The sequence below is a fragment of the Tachypleus tridentatus genome, chromosome 8, assembly GCF_004210375.1.
Source record: "Tachypleus tridentatus isolate NWPU-2018 chromosome 8, ASM421037v1, whole genome shotgun sequence".
In the NCBI taxonomy this organism is placed as follows: domain Eukaryota; kingdom Metazoa; phylum Arthropoda; class Merostomata; order Xiphosura; family Limulidae; genus Tachypleus; species Tachypleus tridentatus.
In genome coordinates this window covers 127,972,010-127,997,810 of record NC_134832.1, presented here as the reverse complement: position 1 = coordinate 127,997,810, position 25,801 = coordinate 127,972,010, and the positions used below count along the sequence as shown (strand labels likewise).

The following is a 25,801-nucleotide window of genomic DNA, read 5'->3' as shown; positions in this document are numbered from 1 at the left end:
GTTTCGCTTGAACATTAAACAGATTATCGTAAGTTCTCTTTCTCAATGCATGATAACTGCAAGTATAAAAAATAAATATGGACTTGCTTCAGTCGAACGTTTCGATGGTAAAATCCAGCAATTGATAAAACTGCCTTGGACTTCTCAATTCTTTGAACATAAAAACATTTGAAACAATGAGCATCAGTCGGTTGTAACTAAAAGACATGTTAATATAACTACAAACTTCATTTCATTAGTAGACCCAACCCGACATGGCCAGGTGGGTTAAAGCGTTCGACTCGTAACCTGAGGGTCGCGGGTTCAAATCCCTGTCACACCAAACATGCTCACCCTTTCAGCAGTGGGGGCATTATAATGTAACGGTCAATCCCACTATTCCTGGGTAAAAGAGTAGCCCAAGAGTTGACGGTGGGTGGTGATGACCAGCTGCCTTCCCTCTAGTGTTACACTGCTAAATTAGGAACAGCTAGCGCAGATAGCCCTTGTGTAACTTTGCGCGAAATTCAAAACAAGCGGAACTTAAGTGAAAATTGCTCGACGACAGTGAGTCAAAGAAATTACTTGCTTAAATAAAATCTATTAATAGTCATAATATTAAAACTGAATAATTTCTGATGATAGTTATATCATTAACTTTAAATAAGATGAAGATAATAAATATAATATTAAAATGATATTAACTTGGTCGTAGCTCCAGATCTTTATTTTGTTTTTATTTATATATCATTTAATTTTACTTCCGATAAGGCTAACTACATCGAGTTTGTTTTCAACAACGCTGAGGAAACTAAAACAAAGAATTGTGTTCATATATATACGTATTTGCATTTATTAGAAAACATAGGAACTGTATAAAAAATAGACGTTCATTTTCTACTTACGATTGTTTGTTTGTTTTTAAATTTCGCGCAAAGCTACTCGAGAGTTATCTGCGCTAGCCGTCTCTAATTTAACAGTGTAAGACTAGAGGAAAGGCAACTAGTCATCATCACCCACCGCCAACTCTCGGGCTACTCTTTTACCAACGAATAGTGGGATTGAGCGTCACATTATAACGCCCCCACTGCCAAAAAGGTGAGCATGTTTGATGTGACGGGGGATTTAAAGGCCTTCACTTAAGTAGCTTAATATTTAAATTTAGTCAAAAGTATTCTTGTTTTTTAATATTTTTCTTACTGTTATGTAAGCTCTATAAACTCAGAATTGTATTTTACGTTTTAATTAGATAAGCGAAGGAGACTTCATTATCCTCCCAGTAGCACAGCGGTAGATTTGTAGACTTACAATGCTAGAATCCAGGTTTCGATACCTGCGGTAGGCAGAGCACAGAGACCCCATTGTATAGCTTTATGCTTGATTGCAAACAAACAAAAACTTAATTCATATATCACCATCTATTGTTATTTTTAAAGACCTTCTTTCAGATATTTGCATATAATCTATGAATCAGCGATATAATGAAGTATGTTTTATTTTCTTGTAAATAATAGAAAGATACATTTTTATTTATATAGTGTTTTTCCAAGTACATACAAGGTTAACACTTTACATGTATGTATGTGAACAGTCTATTCGTTGCATTTATTGTAATTATTTTTATTGTTATATTGAATATTACAGATAATATTTACTCATCTCATTCCGCTTTAAGTAATTACAAACTTTTTTTATGAATACCAATAACGTATTCAATGTTTTTATAACAATACAAAATTTTATTTAGATAGCTAGAAAGACATTCTCTGAGAAATTAAAGCATATTGTACGTGGGCTTCTGTGCCATAACAATCTTTAATTGCAAAATATCTTCTTGGCCTTTTCGATTGATCAAAGATTTCAGTCTTTAAAACTAAATTAAAGCATTTTTTATCAGCTTAAGTTCGAGTTTTTTGTCGAGTTTTTTCTTTTTTCTTCTAGAGACATCGTTAACCTGTAGTAATTAGTGTCCTGCTTCAGGTAAAAGCTTATTGGTAATAAGGAAAATAGCTCGTTATATCTTATACCAGATTTACAATAATTGATTTATCAAATGAAGCACAATGTACTTTTTAACGTTTATGTAATACAATTTGATATAATTTTGTAAAATCAACTAACTCTTCGCTCGTTATTTAACTTTGACTGCTTGATCCAATTAGAGCATTTTACTACAAAGGTTTATTTGTTTGTATTAGATTAAGGCCTCATTAGTTTTTCTGTTGTGTCAAACTGCGGAGAATCGATTTTGATGTTTTGGTAATCTGAGAGTCGTGGGTTCGAATCCTGGTCACACCAATTGTGCTAGCCCTTTCAGCCGTGGGGACGTTATAATGTGACGGTCAACCCCCATTATTTGTTGATAAAAGAGTAGCCGAAGAGTTGGCGGTGGGTGGTGATGACTAGCTGCCTTCCCTCTTGTCTTACACTACTAAATTAGGGACGGCTAGCGCAGATAACCCTCGTGCAGCTTTGAGTGAAGTTCAAAACAAAACAAAAGACCTACCATTTCCCACCAGGGGAAAAACTACAGAAGAAAGTATTGATAAACATCTAAGGATCAAATTATTCACAGAATGCACAAATAGAGCAAAGCTGGAATTGTTGCATTCCTTTTTGCAGAAAAGAAACTTTAGTAAAAGAATTAAAAAGTTATAATAAAAGATGAAGAAGGAATAGTGAAACGGTGAGGTAATGAAATAAAAGTAAAAATGAAAATTGAAATACGGTGAGAGATAAATGCAAGGAAAAAGAAGAAACACTGAATAGGTAAAGAAAATAAAAGAGTATATAGAGGAATACACAACAAGAGTGACGTAATGTGAAAGAAAGTGGGAGAAAAGGAGCGACAAAAATGTAGTTTTTTGTATAACACATTGGGCGCTGTGTCCACAAAGTAGACTCGAAATCCGGATTTTTATATTATAAATCAGTAAACTTAGCGCTGACCCAACTGAGGGGAAAAATAGAAAGTATAATTAAAGGACTTTGGAATAGTACGAGAAACAATGAGGGATTGAAGGAAAATGGAAAGAGAAAATAGAGAAGATGTGGAAAGAAAAGATGGGGATTTTTAATTTAGAGATAACTGGATGAGATAAAGAGAGTGCATAAGTAGATCTGATTAAGTAAAATGGAGAAAGTAAATGAAGAAGAGACAGCTGGAGTAAATAACTGGAAGTAACTGGATAAAAAATACTAAAAGAAATGAAAAGAGCAAAAAACGACAGAAAATGTCTAGTAGAAAGACGAAAAGAATGTATGAACTAGTTACGAATGAGAAAAGATTGGTGGAAAAGTTTAAAGAGAAAGTAACAAAAGCTTCAGGTTTCACAACTCGTGGTTTCAGATTTACACTGTTCTATATTGGTCGTGCCCTCTGAAAATAAGAGACACTTGCCCCCAAAATAGTTGAATTGATGGGTACATGTAAGTTTTCTCTAAAACCTATCAAAATAGAACCAATATCTTAGTCTGTATCAACTCGAAAGCCACATTTCGTTCGACCAGCTCGTTGTCATGTCAGCGTGCGGGTGATTGGGCAATGTTGATTAGGATCAGTAGAAATGAATCATATTCGCTTCACGTACGCTAACTGTTTCTGTACGACGGTAATGGGCTTTCAATTATTTCTAATAACGATTTGCGATAAAATGACGCAAAATAATTTCGGTTAAAAAATCCTAATTGCTTAATTTTCAGCTATGAATTATTATACACTAAGCGATCGACTTATTAACCAGTTGACGTTCAATTATCTATTACATTAAAGACAAGTTACTTTAGAAACACCATTTTTTGTTGTTTAAAAAGAAGTAGCTAAATACCTGATTTCTAGACTATTTCTCCATGTTCACTGACATAAATATTAGCTTAACCCCAAAATTTGTGACGTTCTATTCTTTATGATGTTCAAATTTACTAGATAAGAATTACTTCATTATTAATAAACTCTGTCAATTGGTCATTATGATTAGCCGCTCACTATACGTAATCATTGTGATGTTCATGTTTATAAGTCGTGACACAGGGTAGGACTAAAGTTACAATACAGTAAGATAGAGAGAGTAAAGTTATCCACTTGGCACAGTTGACATCAAGCAAAGTAATACGAATACAATTGAAACGATTTTAAAAATGTGTCTCAGGACGGCTGGTATGGGTGTTAACACTTTTACCAAAATAAAGCGGAGAACAACGTTTCGACCTTTTTAGATCATCTTCAGGCTAACCAGTTTAATGATTTCTTGATTTAGAGAAGGACGTTAGAAATTAACTTTTGCTTTAAATGACATATTCTGGCACCATCTTGTACATAGACTCTTAATGCTGCCTACTATTACTGGCCATAAGTCTTAATGTTGATCGATATTTACAGGTCGTCCGAATCAACCGTAAAATAAAATACCATGAGTAACCACAGCAAGATAACCATTGTTATTAACTCAACATCATTAACCGCTGTCTAAATAGGACAGTAGACAAGTTTTCACTTTTGAAATGTTTTCTTCCTTAGAATAAATTAAGTATAATAAGTGCTACAATTAAAAAAAAATTAATCATATTGTTGGCAGATCCCCAAAATATTCACTTATATATGACCTTGCTACACATTTATATTACCTGTCACTTCCTACAACGTATTAACAAGATCAATGTTGTTATCAATATGAGTCATTTTTTACATATTACCTCTGTTAATCAGGTTACAGGCTATCAAAGTCATTTACTGTGTACATCTTATTAAAGGTTAACAATGTCTAGCGACTAACTAAGATATTCTACTCACTACAGTTCTTTTGTGTTAAACAATGTCTAGTGATTAACTAAGATAATCTACTCGCTACAGTTCATTGAAGTTAAAAATATTTAGCGACTAACTGAGATAACCTACTCACTACAGTCCATTAAAGTTAAACAATGCCTAGCGATTAACTTAGATAGTCTACTCGCTACAGTTTTTAAAGTTAAACAATCTCTTGCGATTAACTAAGATAACACTATGTAACAAAATTTTTATTTTTTCGTGTTTCTGGGCAGAAAGTGTTGTTTCCCAACTGCTTATGCCTAAAGTAAATGGAAAAGACCTATTTTTCTCTTCAAAGTTTGCTTTTGTGACCTGGGAGCGTCTGACGAAAACATGATGGTAGACTATATTTGGGGGCTGATACGTGAAAGTAATTTGCATTACAGTCGCAACTCTCGAAAAACTACTTACTTCTAAACATTTTTGTTCATTTTTATGTAACTTTAGTATAAATACATGTAAATCTTGATTCATATGTTGTTTCATTTAGATATAGAAAATAGGTTAACTTCTAAATTTCATTATCCAGATCACAAAAGCAAAGTTTGAAGGGAATAATGGCTATTTTCTGTACTTTTACAACATAAGCAATTAAGAAATAACACATACTATCCAGGAACAAAATGTATGTTACGTAGTGTAATCTATTCACTACAGTTCATGAAAATAAGCCCATGTTTATCGATTAACGAGGTTATTTACTTTTTACAGTTCATCAGTGTTAGTAATTGTCTATAGATAACCTACTGTCTATAATTTATCAAAGTTTGTCATTGTCCATAAATCAGTGTTTCCCAATCGGATTTACCAGACCATCTTCACATCCAGGATTTTCTTGTCGCGACCCCTTCATTATTTCTACAAATATGAAAATCTCGTCAATTTTATTTATTTGAATAAAATGTTGATTCAGCACAGACTGCTCGCAACCACCTTGGGTGTCACGACCCTCCCTTTAAGACTCACTGATCTAGATTATTTACTATCTGCATTTCATCAAAGATGACCAAGTATATTGACCATCTAGATTATCTACTGTTTACAATCATTATAGTTAACCATTTTCTATATATTATCTACCATATCTAAGCCATCACAGTTGACTACTGACTGTAAAACATCTAAATTAATACATTATATAGGTCATGAAAGTTGACCAATGTCTATATACCTATTGTTTAATGCTCATCATAATTGACCAACGACTTGAGATAATCTGAATTACGTACTGTCTATAGGTAGTTATAATGAACTGTTATCTTTACTTCCTCTGCGCCATTTAATTTTAATTTAGTTTTATTTTAGTCATTTGTGATTTCTTATCAGCAAAACTAAAACAACCAGGTAAATCTTAATTTATTAGAATAATTTAACTACGTTACTAATAGTTGTTTTGTAACGTTTATTTATAATCAAAACTTTCTATAATACTGATTATAACAAATTATACTTTGTCTGAAATGAACTGTACTCGCTCGTTTCGTTGCTATGGAGTTACGTAGCAGTTTCCTGATTTTGTCATTTATCATCGATAATTATATATGCAAACTTTTCTCTTTAGTATGTTATTCTTTCACCTCGTTAACAGTTCACAGACGAAACTCATGTGGGAAGTGATCGGCCAAACAAAAACATTCTCGACTACCAAAGTTTCACACGTAGCTGTTACGAGACTAAGCCTACCTTATAAGAACATATAAAAAAAAAAACGGTAAAATATAGAAGTCGTGATTAAAATTAAGATTACAAAAAAATTAATCATTAATTTGATAGCGTCGATCGTGAAAGTATCGCTTAAAGTAATACAAAAACGCATGATGAAATTATTAAAGTGGAAGAAATTATTCATTAAATATTTTATGAAGAATGTATTAATTTTCAGGCTTATACATTGGAAAATGAGACGAAAAACTGTTAGGGGACAAATTATTCGTTCCTATAATGGAAAATAGGTTTTTGATTAAATTTCCACAGCTGTGACAGAGAAAGTGACAGCTATTGGAAGACGGACGGAAGCCCCTAACGAAACCGATGTGAGTAGGGAATTTTAACACGAGGCAGAACTCATTTAAATTCATTATCTAGTGACAGGTCGACATCTTTTATTTAAAATTTTAGAGAAGAAGAAAAAATCAGTTGATGGCCTCTCAACACATTCAGACTTGTGTTCTGTGAGTTTTAGCTCAGTTTAACCTTCATTTAACAACTGTTATAATTTGATAATTTACTTCCACAAATTTAATAAAACCGAATTTTAATATTTTAAAACGAATATTGGGTAAAGATTGGATTAGCTGGGAAAAATGCCAGGATAAAACTAACGTTCGACAGTAATATCTGAACTTATCTATTTCCATTAATAATTGTCTAATATCTGATAGAAGAAAAAAAAAATCGATTCATGGGCCGAGAGTACCGAAACCGCTCTAAATGCGGATCTGGTAATAAATGCGCCGAACTTTCGCAGTAAATCACTTTGAGAACATTAGGTGAGTAAATCACAGAGAAAGGGTAATATTTCGCTGTCTTTGTTTCTATCTACTTCCATAGACGTAGGCCTGAAGTAGCGATGTTTCGATCGAACGAGACAGATTGTGAGAGAGTGATGAGTTCCATTCTCTTCTCTTTCTAGCTTAGGGGTTTGATCAATACCGTCAAAAGCCCCTTAAACTAGAGAATCGCTCAGAAGGGATTAAACAGTAGAATAACTCTAGAGCACTAAGTCACACAGGAAAGGTGAAAAGCGTACACTTAATATGTATATTAAACACAAGGAAAAACGATAGCAGCCTCTCTCAGCTCGAGTATTTATTACACACTGATCACAAATCCATATTCGTTATTATCTGAATTTTTTATGTTTGATACGGTAATGATTCATTTTGACACAATAGAACGAAAGCTCTCGCTCCTAAAGTCAGACGTGTTGAACGTCTCCAGGAAGTGATAATCGTGCCGTTTCTCCAAATTATTCACATAAGTTTCGAACACGTAAAGCAAAGAGTGATAACTTTCGTGGAGATTATAGAAATCACAATAAACGTGCAGTAGCTCGGAGATCCTAGACTATTAGGTGATTGCAGTGCCCACTTCAACGCTGAAGCCAAGAGATGTAAGGTATAACCATTTACAAGAAAGAGTGTAATTGTTTCACTTAAAACTACCTTTTTTAATTTAATGTTCACTCCTGACGTAAAGAATTTCTGTTAGAAACATAAAACAGAAAGTTAGTAACTTACAACTAGATTTTCTTTCGTAAACTACATTTTGTTTTTAAATCAGGAATAAGTGAAATAGGTATATATATATATATATATAGTGAACTTAAATAATGACATCCAAATGAAGCCAAATAAGTAATCAAAATCATGAGGAAGGATTGCGTTAAAAACAGCAAATCCCAGCTTCTGATTAATTATATCATAACCATAAATTTTTAAGCCATAAACAAAACACATTAAAATTAAATAAGATGCGCTGCATAGTTTTTTAAAAAATCCTAGTGTGCAAGCTACAACGTTGTATTATAAAATGTATCCAAGGTTTAGAAGGTGACCTAGAATATATTTTATAATCCCACGTTGTAGCTTGTACCCTACAGTCTTTTTAAAAATATGCAGCGTATTTGGTTTAATTTTAATGTGTGTTTGTTATGGCTTAAAAAATTTATGGCTATAATATATATATATATATTTTATACAGTGTTATAGAATGAAATAGGTATATACGTGCAGCTGTTTTTAAAGTTTTCAGGCTAGCCAGTGAAAGGTTAACGCTTTCTTTGCTATTTGTAAAAACGTTAGTACGTTATTTGGTATATTGAACCCGCTTGAAATATATCAGGTTTATCAATTAAGAATATATGACGGTACAGAAAGTTGTGTGGTAACACAGTTGTACGTTAAGGTTACAGCGTTACAACAATATAAGTGTAGAAACTAAAAACCCTGGCTAGCAACAAACTACGAACGTGAACTGAGACTTTAGAATATGTGTGTGTTTTATTATAGCAAAACCACATCAAGCTATCTGCTGTGTCCACCGAGAGGAATCGAACCCCCTGATGTTAGCGTTGTAAATCCGAACAGTTACCATTGTCCCAGCTAGGGACGAAACTTTAGAGACTTGTGAAGTAACTTGCAAGGCGTTACAATGTAAAGTGTTGTGTGGTAACCAAGTTACGTGTGTGTGTATTTTAAAATAGTTCGGTGTAAATTTAGACACCGGCTTAGAAGCATTTATTGAATATAAATAATCGTTACTACACACTGTTCTATTGTTTTCGTCTTAAGTTACACTTGAAAAATGCATTTGCAAAATGTTTCTTCGAAACATAGAATTAAATAATTATTTGATTTATTTTCTCTTGTAATATTTAAGGCAATCTCTCTGGATGATTCCTGAAGGATTTTCAGGGATTGATCGATGTTTTTTATGTTTAAATGTGATAGTTTTGATGCACATCAAAGTGAAAGATTACAGCTTTGCCACAAGTCATCATGAAGAAGTAAAAGACTAAAAAAAAAAAAAAGAAGATAAACGACTATCTCCAGCTATAGAACTACCGCGGGAAGATGTTAAACCTCGAATGTTATCATCTTCGAGCCATTGAGTTTGTCATCGATTGGTACTTCTGTAGGATTATGGTCTAAAGCATGCTTGTGGACAGATGTGTTCTGTGCCCTTTTCACGTAGGAAACATATCGCTTTAGCTGGATTATAAAACAAAGAAAAGAGACTAGCTGAGGAAAATGGATCTTGATCCGATCTGTCATCGTTAGGAAATCACAAGCTATACATTTATCTCATCACTGATCAGGGTATCAAACGTTTAGAAGACTCAGTACAGTGGGGAAAACACCTGCAGAGATTCAAATGACGGCTAATCAGGTTCTGATTCTGGTGAATTCTAATAGACTCCTGTAAAGTTAAAATAAGCTGCTAATTAAAGATTCTGAAAATATTCAATCTGTTCTGAAACGTGAAAATTTACAGAAAATCAAATCAAGTAGTAGACACGTGTATTTTACACTAACTAAGAAACAATAGTGAAAAAAATACGCATCAAACGATACATATATCTCGTTTGTCCGACAAATAACAGGAGTGTTGTTTGTTTTAAATTCAACTTAGAAAATGGTTAACTTTTTTTTTTTTTTTTTTATTTCGCGCAAAGCTACTCGAGGGCTATCTGCGCTAGCCGTTCCTAATTTAACAATGTAAGACTAGAGGGAAGGCAGCTAGTCATCACCACCCACCGCCAACTTTTGGGCTACTCTTTTACCAACAAATAGTGGGATTGACGGTAACATTATAACGCCCCCACGGCTGAAAGGGCGAGCATGTTTGGTACGACCGGGATTCAAACCCACGACACTCAGATTACGAGTCGAACGCCTTAACACGCTTGGCCATGCCGGGCCGGAAAATGTTTAAAACAGACAGAGAGTAAAAATAGGTCATTTAAACATTTTAATGTAATGTTAACATTACTAATCTCTACAAAATACAGAGCGCTTTTTTGTTTACGTTTAGTTTAACCGTAAAAAAATAGTAAGCCGCATAAGTTTGATGTTATCTAGTTGCAACAAAATTCAAGTTCAAAGCAAAACAGTTAGTGTGGGCTAACAAATCCGAACACGAATGTTGAAGTAAAATCAGAAACACAGTCAATGCGACTCGTTTTGAGGTTTCTCCAGAACAACGACGTATTGGCCGATTTACGATGTTTGTGTTGGATTTCATCCAGTCCACATAGGCATTGTGATATTAGTAAAGTAATGTATTTCAATAACATAGCTGAAAAGTTAAACTCCGCATAGAAATAACAATGGAATAAATACATCAGACGGAAACGTAATAAAAATGTGACTTTTCAACAAAACTGGTATTTAAATCAACACAATCTCTATTCACAGAAAACAACACACAAAAGATGCGAGTGTTTGCTATGACAATCCGTTCTATCATAATGCGATCCACCCAACTCTGTGTTTAGGAAATACAACTTATGTTTTGAAATGATGTTTGTATTAATCCACCACAGATTTCTTACGGTGTTGTTTCAACACAGTTTCATTTTTGTTGTGTTAGGCGATTATTTTTCTGCAGACCATTAGCCTGACGGTTAGATCGCTTGACTCGTAATCCGCGGGTCGCTGGTTTGAGTCCCCTTCCCGAACGTCTTCGCCCTTTCAGCCGTGGGGACGTTATAATGTTACAGTCAGTTTCATTATTCGTTAGTAAAAGAGCAGCTAAGAGTTGGTGATGGGTGGTGTTGACTATCTGCCGTCCATGTAATCTATCACTACTAAACAAAAGAGTGTTAACGCAGATAGCCCTCGAATAGCTTTGCGCAAAATTAGAAATAAAACAAACAAACGAAATCTATAAACCTCCTCTGTGTATTAATGTAAACATATTTTAAAGTAAACGTGAATAAATATATGTCAAGAAAAGGACACAGCTTAAGTTACTAAAACTGTTCAGCTAAGGTAAAATATTATTTTAAATTGTCAACAGATTGATTGGCTAATTTCAGTATTGACGTCAATCGTACTTTAATGAAAATGTTTTATATACATCACTATTTGTAGTTCATAACAATATTAGCGTCAACAAATTTCCTAATACCCTTAATCCAGCAATACAGTCTATAAGATTTATTGAAAATTTCTTCACCAATTCCTTATAACCAGTGATGTTACTAGTCTTCAGAATAAACGAAGGTTAGAACCACCACTAAAATAGTTTTACCTAAACCAACAACAGGAATTCGTGAATTTAATTTGAAGTTAATATTTGTTAACTGCTTTGGTTTAATCCATGGTTACTAATTGTGGATGGTATTCCTCGAAACTAATGAGAGAAAAAATGAATGGAAAATTTTATGTCAGCTGGTGGTGTGTTTGTGGTAGCAAATCGATGGCTAAGCCGCATGCTTGACAGATTAGAACACTAAAATTCGACTGTCATTCCCTGTGACAAGCACAGATAACCAACTGCGCATCTTTGTGCTAAATAACAAACAAAGAAACCTTCGTGAAAATTTTTAATTATTATGTTGTCTTTACAATAATTAATAACCTTTGTTTTTGTTTGTTTGTTTGTTTTCTAATTGGAAAACAACGTTTCTGCTATACCCATTCTATCGGTTAAAAATTACGAAGGAGTTTGATGAAGTAATGAACACTAAGAGTTGGTTTTCTAATAATTTTACTTTTAAGGTTGTTTTTTTCTTCCAAAAAATGTAAATAAATCAATAGTTCTTAAAGAGCTTTTAAATCCATCTCATAGTTCTTGTTTGCACATTGTTTGGAAGTATCATAGTGAATTTGAACATGTTTTTTAAAGGCAAATGTATACGATGGGCTATCTGCATCTGTTCCCTGCGAACAATCGAACCTGGGATTTTAGTTTTGCAAGTCTATAAACTTGTCATTGAACCGTGGGGAATTTATAGGCAGAACTACTAACATTTATAAAGAATATATTGGGAAGAAAAAATATTTTCTGAACAATTTGATTAATTTTCATTATTTTCCTTTTTAGCTTAATTCTTTTTAATATACCTCATTTTCTTATAACTAATATTTCATAATATCAGAAATATTACGACTTTAAAATGATGTTAACAAGCATAGTTTGATATTTATTTCCAACTGTGCAGTAGTTTTCTTTGTTGCTTAAGTCACCCATCATTTAAACATTTGCGTTTTTATTTAGATTGTTATCCCATGTAATGAATACTTTATTAGTGATATTTTAAAAGGTAGTTGCAGTTCTTTGCAAAAAGTTATTCTTAATTTGTGTTTGTAGCGACATCTAGTAATATACTATGTTAATTATAATAAAAGAAAAATGATTCAAAATAACTTACCGCTAGGGTGTTTACGTGGGTTTTCTTTATAGCAAAACCACATCAGGCTATCTGCTGAGTCCACCGAGGGGAATCGAACTCCTGATTGTAGGGGTGTAAATTCGAAGACTGACCGCTAGTGTAATAAGAAATTTATCAGAGGAAGTTGTTTAGCTTTGTCAGTTTAAATTCTTATGAATCAAAGTAGTTTATGTTCAAAAGTCAGTCACTAAGTGTTGCTATTTTCACATTCCCCACCCCAGTAAACAATCAATAAATGTTACTTCTTTAGTGTTTCTAGTAAATAATTATTAAATTTTACTATTTTTACATTCCTCAATAAAGAAATAGTAAATTTTGATATTTTTACATATCCTAGTCAATAATGACTAAATGTTTTATTTTTACATTCCTTAGTAAAAAATTATTAAATTTTGATATTTTTACATTTCCTAGTCAATAATGACTAAATGTTTCTATTTTTTACATTCCTTAGTAAAAAATTATTAAATTTTGATATTTTTACATTTCCTAGTCAATAAATGACTAAATGTTTCTATTTTTTACATTCCTTAGTAAAAAATTATTAAATTTTGATATTTTTACATTTCCTAGTCAATAATGACTAAATGTTTCTATTTTTTACATTCCTTGATAAAAAATTATTAAATTTTGATATTTTTACATTTCCTAGTCAATAATGACTAAATGTTTCTATTTTTTTACATTCCTTAGTAAGAAATTATTAAATTTTGATATTTTTACATTTCTTAGTCAATAATGACTAAATGTTTCTATTCTTTTACATTCCTTAGTAAAAAATTATTAAATTTTGATATTTTTATATTGCTCAATAAACAATCGATAAATATTACTGCTTTACATTTCCCAATAAGCAGTGAATAAATGTTACTTCATTTACGTTCAGAGTAAACAATCAGTAAGCTTTTACATGCCTCAGGAAAAAAAATTAAAAACTTGTTAGAAAAAAAGTAAAACCGTAATTACATTTTTGGTCATTTATATCATTGTATAGCATTTTGTTATTAAATCAGTAACAAAACCTTGGAAGTTATAACTTTACTAAAATAAGTTAATATACCAATGCACATCTTTTCTTTAGAATATCGCCGTATAACCACAGGCAGAAAAACCGTGTTATATGAATATATATATATATATATGTATGTATTAAATTTGCCGTATGTTTTTTACACTTACCTCAAACAGGAGGGTATAAGTACATATTTCATTTTGTTTTATTATGCAAAATTATGACGGTATACAAATATATACATATATATCATTGGAAATATATCAAAAGGTAAAGTCATTTGACCTGACTGGAATCAAAACCACCTGACTCGTACACCTGTAAATATTGACTGTTTACTGGGTTGTCTTAACTATGATTTATAGGACAAAGATATGTGTTAATCATACTATTTTAGATGCATCATCATGTTTCTATGTCAAGAAGAACTAACATGTTTTACTTTGCTCTGCCAGAACGTCTACCTTTACAAGAACGAGTCTGTGTTCATTACTAGTATAGCTATCAAACCAGAATTTGTGTAAAACACATCAGTTTGCAAGGTAAGCCTTCCAGTAAATACGAACATTTGTCAATTTTTTGTTTTATCAGTGTTTTCACTAAATTATTATTTCTTGTTTAAAGAAAAGAAAAATAACACTCATATACTGATTTACATTTATAACGTAATCCTAAACCTATGTTTATCACTTCATTTTAAAAACTCTTATTACGTTACACGCAAACACAGGTTTACCTAATCTATCAACATTGGAATCGTACTCGCCCTTTGAACCCAACCGATATGATAAAACGCAAACAAATAGGTACAGCTACATGTGTTACTGTCACAGACAGTGTTAGTTTCTCTGCGTAAAGACAACTTTTAAAAAAAAAAATAAAACTGAACAGGTAAGACACCATATCTTTAATTCTCCACAAACTAATCTATTCGAGATACTTGTCATCATGTTAACGTTCGGGTTCTAATAACACCAATCGTCATACTTGTACGTTATTGAGAATTCTTAGTAGACCAATCATGGTGTTTGTACTTTCTTTCTAATTTCTAAGTAGCTTCAATGCTAGTAACATTGCATGTATTATGATTTGGACTACAATGTGAGTGTCTAAAACGTATTTATACTTCTCAATATGAATTTATCATTACCTCTTGAAAATGCTAAAACATTAATTTAATGCATATGTCTACCTTTTTTTACAACAACCGATTTTTTTACCAAATAAATAATTCCTTAAGAAGTTTAAATTTTTGCCGAATTCCTTTTCTGTTGACGAAGAATGCCCATGAAAGAATTTTCAAAGGCCAAAAGCTCAGAAGACCTTCTCACTCGTCAGACATCGTATACAGTTGAAGGTACAGAGAAAACGTTCTCTCATCGCCGTACAGCTTCTGCAGAAGGGTTGTTAACATCAACTTCTAACAAGAAGATAGAAAATGTTAAAAGTAAAACGTTACCACTTGGTCAGGGTAAGTTAATATTTTTTTATATAAAATAGAGTCCTTCTTAAAGGACTTGATCTTATAAAATTGAATTTAAACTTTATTTGGTGTTCAGCATAAGGTTGTATAGCAAGCTATCTATGTGTACTGTGCCCACTTATCACAGGAATCAAACTCTACATATTAGTGTTATAAATTCTGAATCATTTTGTTCCACCTGAAAGGAAAATACGACAACAGATGACCAAGCAAAATAAATAACCTTTGAACTTTGTAAAATTACAGACATAAGATGCTTTTTTTTCCACATCGATATCTGAGTCTACTGTTGTCAATCGCAAGATTACGCTATCGTGTTCTAAGTATCTAAAATGAACTCAAACCTGCATAGAAAGTTGTTCAATTAGATTTCCATTTATTTTTAAATAATTTATCCTATATTCATTCAGCTTGTAATATTGTATGCATGTATGTCCCACAGTTCTGTAACTAACAGACTTAGGTGTAAAACGCTTTAGAAGGTTACCTAAGTATTAACATAGTCTAAGAGGAGGTTTTTAGGGCCGCATTAGGTTTTCGGCATCCCCCATCCGGATCCCAAGATCGTTATGTTTAAAACTGTGTCCATGTTATCATTTATAAGCTAACGGGACCAACTTGTCACTCGTGCTCAAGCAACACAAGCAAATGCCATACATTCTGGGCTCAGTGACATATAACGAGGGAACGTTTGTTTGTTTTTGAATTTCGCACAAAGCTACTCGAGGGCTATCTGTGCTAGCCGTCCCTAATTTAGTAGTGTAAGACTAGAGGGAAGGCTACTAGTCATCACCACCCACCGTCAACTCTTGGGCTACTCTTTTACCAACGAATAGTAGGATTGACCGTCACATCATAATGCCCCCACGTCTGAAAGGGCGAGCATGTTTGGCGCAACGGGGATGCGAACCCGTGACCCTCAGGTTACGAGTCGCACACCTTAATACGCTTGGCCATGCGGGGCAAACGAGGGAAAGGGTTGAACCCCACGTAGCGGAATACGGTTATATTATACTAGTTTACAATAATGTTCAACTGTTTGAAGTTATAAGATATCTATACAGTGCAACTGTAAACAATAATATTCTTAATATTACTCATAAGAAAAACGTATTAGTGCAAAAATCTTATCTCCAGGAAAGGGCAATATAAACTGTACTAACTGACAGTTATAATTCAGAACCAATATGAACTAGCCATTTTACCCTCAGAAGAGCATTATACAAACTAGTTTTATTATTTTCAAAACAGCACTATGAATTAACTGAACTAACCGTAGAAGAAGAACTAGCTTTATTACCATCAGAAGTAAATTGTATATATTAGCCTTATTACTTTCAAACTAGAACTATATAAACGGTCCTTATTATCCTCAGGATAGCTATTTACAAACTAACCTTATTAGTGTCAGAATTACACTGTCCGAACTCATTACCCTGAGAACAAATAAAGTAGACGCAATAGTAACAACAATTATAAAAACTAGAATTACAGATATTATTACTACAGGTGTTTTTGTTGTTTTTGAATTAAGCACAAAGCTACACAATGGGCTATCTGTGCTCTGCCCACCACGGGTATCGAAACCCGGTTTTTAGCGTTGTAAGTCCGCAGATATACCGCTGAGCCACTGGGAGGGGTATTACTATACACACAAAAAATATAAATATAAATGTGTAGAATAATTACAATACATTAAATAAAAGCAGATTTTAAAAACATGTTAATAAAACAGAAGCTGATTATGATGGTATTTATCGAAAGTTAAGCATACAAGATGTGTATAAATATTTTGTTACAATATTGCAGAATATAATTACGTAATCTATGAAATATGTCAAAGTAGAGGAACAAATTAAAGCCACGAATGATAAGTGAACTATTAAAATGTTTTTAATACAGAAGTTAAATGTATAGAAAAATAAAAGAAAATAAACATTATAAAAAACGTTGAATTGTTTGAAGTTAAAAGCTCTGAGGAGAACTTATGAAACAGACAAAAATATATTACTCTAATAAAACATATTTGACAGTAAAACTAATATTAAAAACAATATATTTTTAATTAATAAAATTAATGAAAAAATCCTCAAGTCCAGCAAAATATGAAAGTTTGTAATTAAGCACAAAGCTGCACAATGGTATACCTGTGCTCTGTTTAAGTTTAGATCAATTAATTGAACATATAACATAAAATAATATATATAACTGTAAATACAATGTACCTAGCATAATCCGGTTAATACGAAATCACCAAAATTATAAAATATTTAAAAAATTACCGAATTACATCAAAACTTCTTAAAAATGAGAGTAAAGAAATATTTATTAAAAAGTTATTCTCAGTTCAAATACAGATAAATTAAGAACACAGAGCACTAGATAAGGTAATTGATAAACTAAAAGGTTTTATCGACAACGATAGCATATAACATATGCAACAACTTTTGTAGATCTATCAAAAACTTTCGAGACAAATTAACAAGAAATTTTATTTTAACAAGAGCAATAAAACGGATTAAAAGGTGTCGTCTTAAATTGTTACAATCTGATATGTATAATAAATAGAAAAAAAATTAATTGAATTAATACAATAATAAGCGATGAAATGAAAGTTACTTCTGTAATTAAGTTTAATAAAGAAATAACTAATGTTACAAATAATTCTGTATTAACTTACAATGAAAATTCCGATAATGATGTCATTAGAAAATATAATGATTTAAAACGTGCATAGACTATCCATGCTCTTACTCAGTGCAGGTATCGAAGTCCGAATTTGAGTGTTTTAAGCTGTGAGACTTGCTATTGAGCCATTAAAATATATAAAGATAAGTTTTGATGAATATTTTTTCTATAATAATCTAAACGGCCCGGCATGGTCAGATGGTTCGCGGGTTCGAATCCCCGTCGCATCAAACATACTCGCCCTTTCAGCAGTGGGGGCGTAATAATGTTACGGTCAATCCAACTATTCGTTGGTAAAAGAGTAACCCAAGAGTTGGCGGTGGGTGACGATGACTAGCTGCCTTCCCTCTAGTTTTACACTGCTAAATTAGGAATGGCTGGCGCAGATAGCTCTCGTGTAGCTTTTTGCGAAATTTAAAAACAAACAAACAAAAAAAATACAAAATTCAGTCCTAATTTAGTATTCAGAATACCCAAATCAACATCATTAACCTTCCTGCACAAATACGTTATTATACAACCATTACTTGACAAACTCATTCATACAACCCTAAAATAGTTTCATAATAATATGTATATAAACTAACTTCTACGCGAAATAGACTGTTACTGCATACATGATGGAAATGAATCTCGCCTCGTTAATATACTGTCTCCTGCTAGTACAGCGGTAAGTATACTGATTTATAACGCTCAAATCAGGTGTTTGATTCCCCTCGGTGGACTCAGCAAGTAGCCCGATGTGGCTTTGCTATAAGAAAACATACAACACTCGTTAATACCTACATTAATTATAAGAACAAGTTGCCTACTGCTAGTACGTTATCGTATCATTAGAATAAAATATTATGTGTGTATTAAAAGGGATTTTATATCTAAGTTAAAAGTGTGTGATTATTGACGGAACTGTTCGTGAATGTGAGGAATTTTCACACAAACCCAACATGAATGAAATGATAACCATATTCAATGTTACATATATATATATATGTTACAAAAAATAAGCAAAGCAAGTGAAACAAAAATGAGAGAAACCCACCCCTCAGCCCATCAACCAAAACACCCTTATAAGATTTCATTCGTTCTCCGAGTTGTCTGAGCCTCCAGGTAGCGCAAACATACTCAAACACCTATCATCATATTCCGTATTGTATCTAGATACGTTATTATTATATATTTTGATTATTATAAGAAACAAGTCTAAATGTTGAAAACTTTATTTACAATATTTGATTTATAGAATTATTTTTTTGTAGTGTGAGCTTTGTTCAAAACTCAGCTCTTCACAATAGCTTCTGCACTTAACGCTATAGGGGTTATTCTATAAAGTGTTTTTTTATTTTCCAATATATTGAAAAGTTTAACATAAATTTGGTTTACTTTTGGTCTACTAAGTTAGCATGCCTAGTTTGGTCTGGATCAGTCAACTAGTTTAGGAGTAGGTGTGTCCACAGACAGACAGAAAGTTTTTCGACAAGACTTATAGTGCATACGTGAAAAACACATTTACCTCAGTTTCTATACTCATCTCTGCGGAGCTGAATAATAATTTACTTTTCTTGTTTCTATTGGACTTACATCGCTAAAATCTGCAGATCACAGATAGCCTCTCTGTAGCTTTGTGCTAAGACAACAAATTGCTTGTTTGTTTTTTTGATTTAGAGAAGAGATATATCGTGAGATTTGTTGTGTCTACGGCAGAAAATCAAACCTAGTATCTTAACATTGTAAGCCCATAAACTTTCCGCTGTTCTACCGGAGGGCCAAACAAACTGTAACAATGAGATGTAATAAAAGTAATGGATTAGAATATCTTGTGGTTAATGCGCTCAATTTTGAATCCCATCCCCAAACATACTCTTTCCTTTCAGCCATAAAGCCATTATAATGTGATGGTAAATGCCACATTTTGTTGGTAAAGAGTAGCTCAATAATTGATGATCAGTTATGTTGACTAGCTAGCCGTCATCCCTCTTGTCTATCTATCTCTTCAGAATTAGAAACGACTAATGCAGATGGTCCGAATTAGCTTTTTCGCAAAATTGAACAAAACAAACACTTTTGTCTTTGTATGCCAACATTTAACAAAAGGAACTGTCTATAGTAAAACACCGATTTTTAACAAATTCTAAGTCTCCCTGGTAGACAAAAATACAAGGTCATTACAAGTTCGCTGACGTTGTACCTCCATTAACTGCAAACACAATAAAAGACACTTTATTTTTCAAAATAAGTATAAACGTATAACTTCCTCGAAGCCAAAATAGACCTAGTAAAACCAACTCAATACAACTTACAAAGTAGTATGCTTCTTAGACCTCAACAAAGCTTTCAACACTTGGATAACCCCTAACTATTAACTTATCTTGGATAACCCCCTAACTATTAGCTTATTTAGGTAAGTCTCCCGAACGATTATATTTTCGAAGTTTCTTGCTTTCTTCAAGACAAAGATTAGAGCTAATATTCATACCAAGAACATTGAAATGTTATTGTTCTCTTTAAGACTGAGAAATAAGATTTAATATTTACTGCATATACAACGTTTCGTGTTCCCTTCGAGACTGAGAATTTAGTGTTTATGTTCATGGAATACACACTGAAAGTTTCATACTCTTTTGAAGATTGAGAAATCAGGGTTAATATTCATGATATACATACTAAAAGTTTCATTATCTTCAAGTCTGATAGGATATGGTTAATATTCCTGAGGTACACAGTAACAGTTTCATGCTCTCTTCAAGTTAATTTGTTTGTTTGTTCGTTTCAAATTAAGCACAAAATTACACAATGGGCTATCCGTGTTCTGCCCACTACGGGTATCGAAACCCGATTTCTACCGCTGTGAAACAGAGGGGCGACAGAATTAACTTTCATAAAAAACACATTAAAAATTTACTGCTCTTTCAAGACTGACAGGACAGAATTAATGTTCGTGGGATACAAACTAAACGACCGAATACTTCTATAAGAAAGGCAAGAAAACTGAGATGGCATATAAGCTGAGAAAAAATTTCTAAAACACGAAGATGAAAGGAAATAAATTCCTAAGAAGAGTGGAAAGAATTACCCAGTTGAGCAAGAAGCTGGTCGACAGCTAAACTGTTTCCTGCAATATCTTTTTCTCAGAACCCTCAGTGGTGGTGGAGTTCAGAATATTTCGAAAGATTAGGTGAAATTGCATGGTGTGGAAGTAAGCCATAAAACCTGTTTAACAGAGTTAGAACAAATTCACGCTTTTCTTGAGAAGTAAAGATTAAGTGTTTTTTGATGGTTAAAATTAGATTGAGGATTAGTCCCAGTCTAAAAATGTAATTGAATTGTTTGTGTAATCTTCTGAACATTAAACCGAGTTTCATTTTGTCCTTTTATAATAATAGTCTGTATCCTTTAGACTGTAAACAAAATGTGTGTAATAACACCAGTCTGATAGAATGGAGAAGCTGTCTTTAATAAAGTTAACCTTTGACTTTTGACTTGGTTTGGAATTAAGAGTATATACGTGGTGAAAATTATTTTTCCAAACTAGATTTATGAAAGCTACTTGTAGAGATGAGAGGAATATAACAATGTCAAGTCATCGACACAGCTGAAGTTTATATATATAACAAATTGTGTAAGGATGCAGTCTTATCCAATGAAGCAAGAAACTATTTTCTTTAAAACCCTAAATACTCTTGGCTAAAAGCACGTCGAGTGGCTAGATGTGAAAAAGTACTTAAAATATTCCTTAATAGCAGAGTAGACTCTATGGAACACTTGTAACTTATGGATAGCAAGAACCAAAACATGAAGACTAGTGGTATCATAATTATCCAATTAAACAAGTAAATACTTCCTTTAAAACCCTAAATCGTCTTGGCTAAAGCACAAAGAATAATCAAATATGAAACACTATTTAAAACATTTATTAATAGCAAAGAAGATTTTATGAAACTCTTGTAACTAGAGCTATCATAGTTAGGATAGATGAAAAGTATATTTTTCTGTTTTTAGTTTTTATGGGATCAGGTTACCTTGAGATTAACCTCATAACTAAACTCAAAACTAATATGTAGATTGAATGGAATACCTCCATGATCAAGACAAAAATGAACTTTTTGAAGTGTAATCTGACGCAGCACAACGTGTTATTAGATAGCATGAAAAGTCAAAACAGAGCAACTGTGAACTATATACACTTATCTGCAAGAATGAATGGTGTAATACGTTATAACACAACCTGATACAAATGTATGCCAAACCTTTAAAATTACACGTAATGTGGTTTTCCGGAAAAGCTGTTTGTTTGTTTTTTGGAATTTCGCACAAAGCTACTCGAGGGCTATCTGTGCTGGCCGTCCCTAATTTAGCAGTGTAAGACTAGAGGGCAGGCAGCTAGTCATCACCATCCACCGCCAACTCTTGGGCTACTCTTTTACCAACGAATAGTGGGATTGACCGTCACATTATAACGCCCCCAAGGCTGGGAGGGCGAGCATGTTTGGCACGACTCGGGCGCGAACCCGCGACCCTCAGATTACGAAGCGCACGCCTTAACGCGCTAGGCCATGCCAGGCCCTATGTAACTGAATTAAACTGGAGAAAGCACATTAATTAGCAAAATGTGAAACATTGTTAAAAATGTTCCCTATAATTGGAAAGAAGGTCTAAATTTCGTTCCTATAGCTAAATTCTTAGTTATGTTAAATGCGTTTCCTTTAAACATGTTGGATATTTTTGTATACCAAAGCACATTGAGCAGTAACCACCACAGTGATTCGAACCGCGGATTTTAATGTTGTAAGGTCGTACACTTACCGCTTTCTCACAGGAGGCTCTTGAAACACACTTTTACAAATTCAACTTAGTTCTCAAAAAAAAAGAAGTGTCACTGTAACATACTGACAGGCGTTAGACGTGGCTGGGTAAGCCTCTGGTCGAAAGTGTTAAAAATATCAAGCTGTATACGAAGACATATGTGGAGAAAATGTTGAAGAGAAGATATATGTGGAGAAAGTGCTGAAGAGAAGATATATGTGGAGAAAGTGCTTAAGAGAAGACATATGTGGAGAAAGTGCTGAAGAGAAGACATATGTGGAGAAAGTGCTGAAGAGAAGACATACGTAGAGAAAGTGTTGAAGAGAAGACATACGTGGAGAAAGTGCTGAAGAGAAGACATATGTAGAGAAAGTGTTGAAGAGAAGACATATGTGGAAAAAGTGTTGAAGAAAAGACATGTGGAGAAAGTGCTGAAGAGAAGACATATGTGGAGAAAGTGCTGAAGAGAAGATATATATGGAAAAAATGCTGAAGAGGAGACATGTGGAGAAAGTGCTGAAGGTCTGGTGTAAAAAACGTATTTGAAAATAATAGAGCGAGTTGTTTAAATAAAATGTATTAAAGTTGAATAAACCTAATGAAGTAGCTTATTATCCATAGCTGGGGAGAAAGATAGGAAGGATATCTTGTGTTGTTTCAAAAATATGGTTTCCAAAGTAAAAAAAAAACAGAGAGGAACGTTTTTAGAAAGAGACTAAAATGCTAATTTACTCAACATTGATCATATAAAATAAAAGGAGATTGTATACAAAGAATGGAAGCAAACTGGAATGATAAAAACCTTTAAAAATAAGTATAATGAAAGAAATCAATTGGATAACTCGTATGTGGATTTGAAACAAAAGAGAGAAAAAAGGAAAGATTTAATTGTTAAAATAAATTCAAGACATAAAATAGAAATATTAGTATAATTCTCTTCCAAAAAAACTGAAACATAAAGAATTAGAAGCTAAAAAGGAAATATGATATTTAGAGAAACTATAAAGAGTGAGCGCGTGTGTTTTTTATAGCAAAGCTACATCGGGTTATCACCTATGTTTACGAAGGGGAATCGAACCGCTGATTATAAAGGTGTAAATCCGCAGATTTACTGGTGTCTCACCGGGGGAATAGAAAGGAAACCCATAAGAGTTAGAAGAAAAAGGGAAATATTACTAATGAAAACAGATAGGTTTGTTCTATTAGAAATCACTGAGTGATTGGTTAGGAATACAAGAAGGAAAGCGGCTAACATTTATTGCAGAAAAACTCGAATAAAAAGGAAAACAGGTTTCAATGAAAGAAAGAATCTGAAAGGGTGTAAATTAAAAATGATATTTCAGTACGAAATAGAGGGATAGAGGAAAGAGGAATTCCTTGAAACGGCCGAAAGAACGAGTGAGAGAAGGACGAAGATGAGTGTAAGATAAGATGAAATAATAACTGATGATTAATATTTTTGAGAGGAAGAATGAAAATCAAAAGTGATGATTAAAAAAATGTTAGAAAAATTGGTGGGAAAGACGAACTAAAGAAGGGTTGTGGAAGGAAATACAAGTAGGAATCACAGGTTACAGGGAATTGTTTATCTTAAATTTAAGCACAAAGCTACACAATAGTCTATTTGTTTGAGATCCAGGAAAAGATAAAAAGTGGTAAGATGCAAGAATGAATACGAAAGAGAAAAGGTTTTCGGAATTCCATGAATTTCTAGGATTTATGGACTTGAGCAAAAGAGTTAGTAGGATCAGGAAGAAAAATGAAATAAAAGAGCAAGAGAAGTCACGCATGACTTCATAGAGGTTATAACATCAATAAAAGTACCATGGTCATAGATATCCCCCTTGCTTCTAGAGAATTTCCACGAGGCATTGACACGGGGCACAATAAGTTATCTTTGTTATACCCTGGAAACGAATGTTATTAAGTACGTTTGTTGAGAAATATGTTTATATTAAGATCAATAATTTTGTAGTTCAATTACAATAATGAACAAATGTTGCATATTAATTTACAAATTTTTGAAGCACACACACACACAAACATTTATTTTATTTAATGCTTCTTACAACCTAAGAACATGAAATATTCCAAACAATTATCTGTTAAGAAATGTCATACTGCTACGGAAAGTAATGATCAAAAACCACGTGTGTATCTAAAAACTGAACCTCGCACAGGAAAAGTTGTTTGTGTTAAAATGGTTAATGTAAAACTGGTACCAACAATAAAATAGAGTAGTTGTATTATTTTTAGACTTAAAAGCTGTTAAGAAAGACGTTTGAAAAACTGGAAAACATAGGAAGAAATATTTGGAAGAATGTTGGATATAATGAAAGAGATGTATCCACAACTTAAACAAAAAATTAGGAATTTAAAGACCTTCAAATCGGGATCGTGATAAAGGTAAGCCAACAAGGCTAAAAAGGTAAGCCAACAAGACTAAAAGGTAAGCCAACAAAGCTAAAAAGGTAAGCCAACAAGGCTAAAAAGGTAAGCCAACAAGGCTGGAGGTTCTGTGTTCTTTATTTACTCAAACTACAAACCTGTTTTGTTTGTTTGTTTGTTTGTATACTGTTACCTAGAACAATTACAATTACAATTACAATTGTTAGAGTTAAAATAATAATTTGTAGTTTAAGTAAATAATCTTTGCAGTGCAGTGTTTCAATATTTTTTACCACAATTATTTCCAGGTTTTTAAAATCTTATTTTTATCTTGTTTGCTGGCTCATTTTTTATGCTGTACGGTTCATGATCATTTTCTGTAGTTATTGACTATTTGATCACATTATTTCGAGATCTAAAATGTTAAACTGCAGATGGAGATTGTCATGGAGAATAGGTTGAGAATTTAATGAGCAGTTATTGTTTTCGTGTAACTAAATTATCTGTATATAATGCACAGCATTGGACAAATATACACCTAGACTAAGCGTGTATATAATTTTACCAGTAGAGAAGCAGTCTTTTCAAATAAAAACATATACATATAAAACATCACTTTAGATAAACCTTCGTGTTTCCTAAAGTAATTAACCCACAAATGTGTATAATAAAATTTTATATTATATGTATCGATTTCTTTTACTTTTTCACTTGATTCATAATATAAGGATTGGTTCCATATAG

At 32.8% G+C, this 25,801-nt stretch overlaps 1 protein-coding gene across 3 annotated transcripts in view; it reads left to right on the top strand.

Annotated features, from left to right (window-relative positions):
- The first annotated feature begins 14,115 nt into the window (after nucleotides 1–14,115).
- The window catches only part of LOC143223458 (rho family-interacting cell polarization regulator 2-like), a 66,004-nt gene continuing 54,318 nt past the window's right edge, over nucleotides 14,116–25,801 (top strand). For all 3 annotated transcript variants that reach the window (XM_076451465.1, XM_076451463.1, XM_076451466.1), the window contains exons 1-2: nucleotides 14,116–14,240; nucleotides 14,979–15,169. In XM_076451465.1, coding sequence (XP_076307580.1) covers nucleotides 14,980–15,169 — 190 coding nt within the window. In that variant the 5' untranslated portion in view covers nucleotides 14,116–14,240; nucleotide 14,979. The remainder of the gene's footprint in view (nucleotides 14,241–14,978; nucleotides 15,170–25,801) is intronic.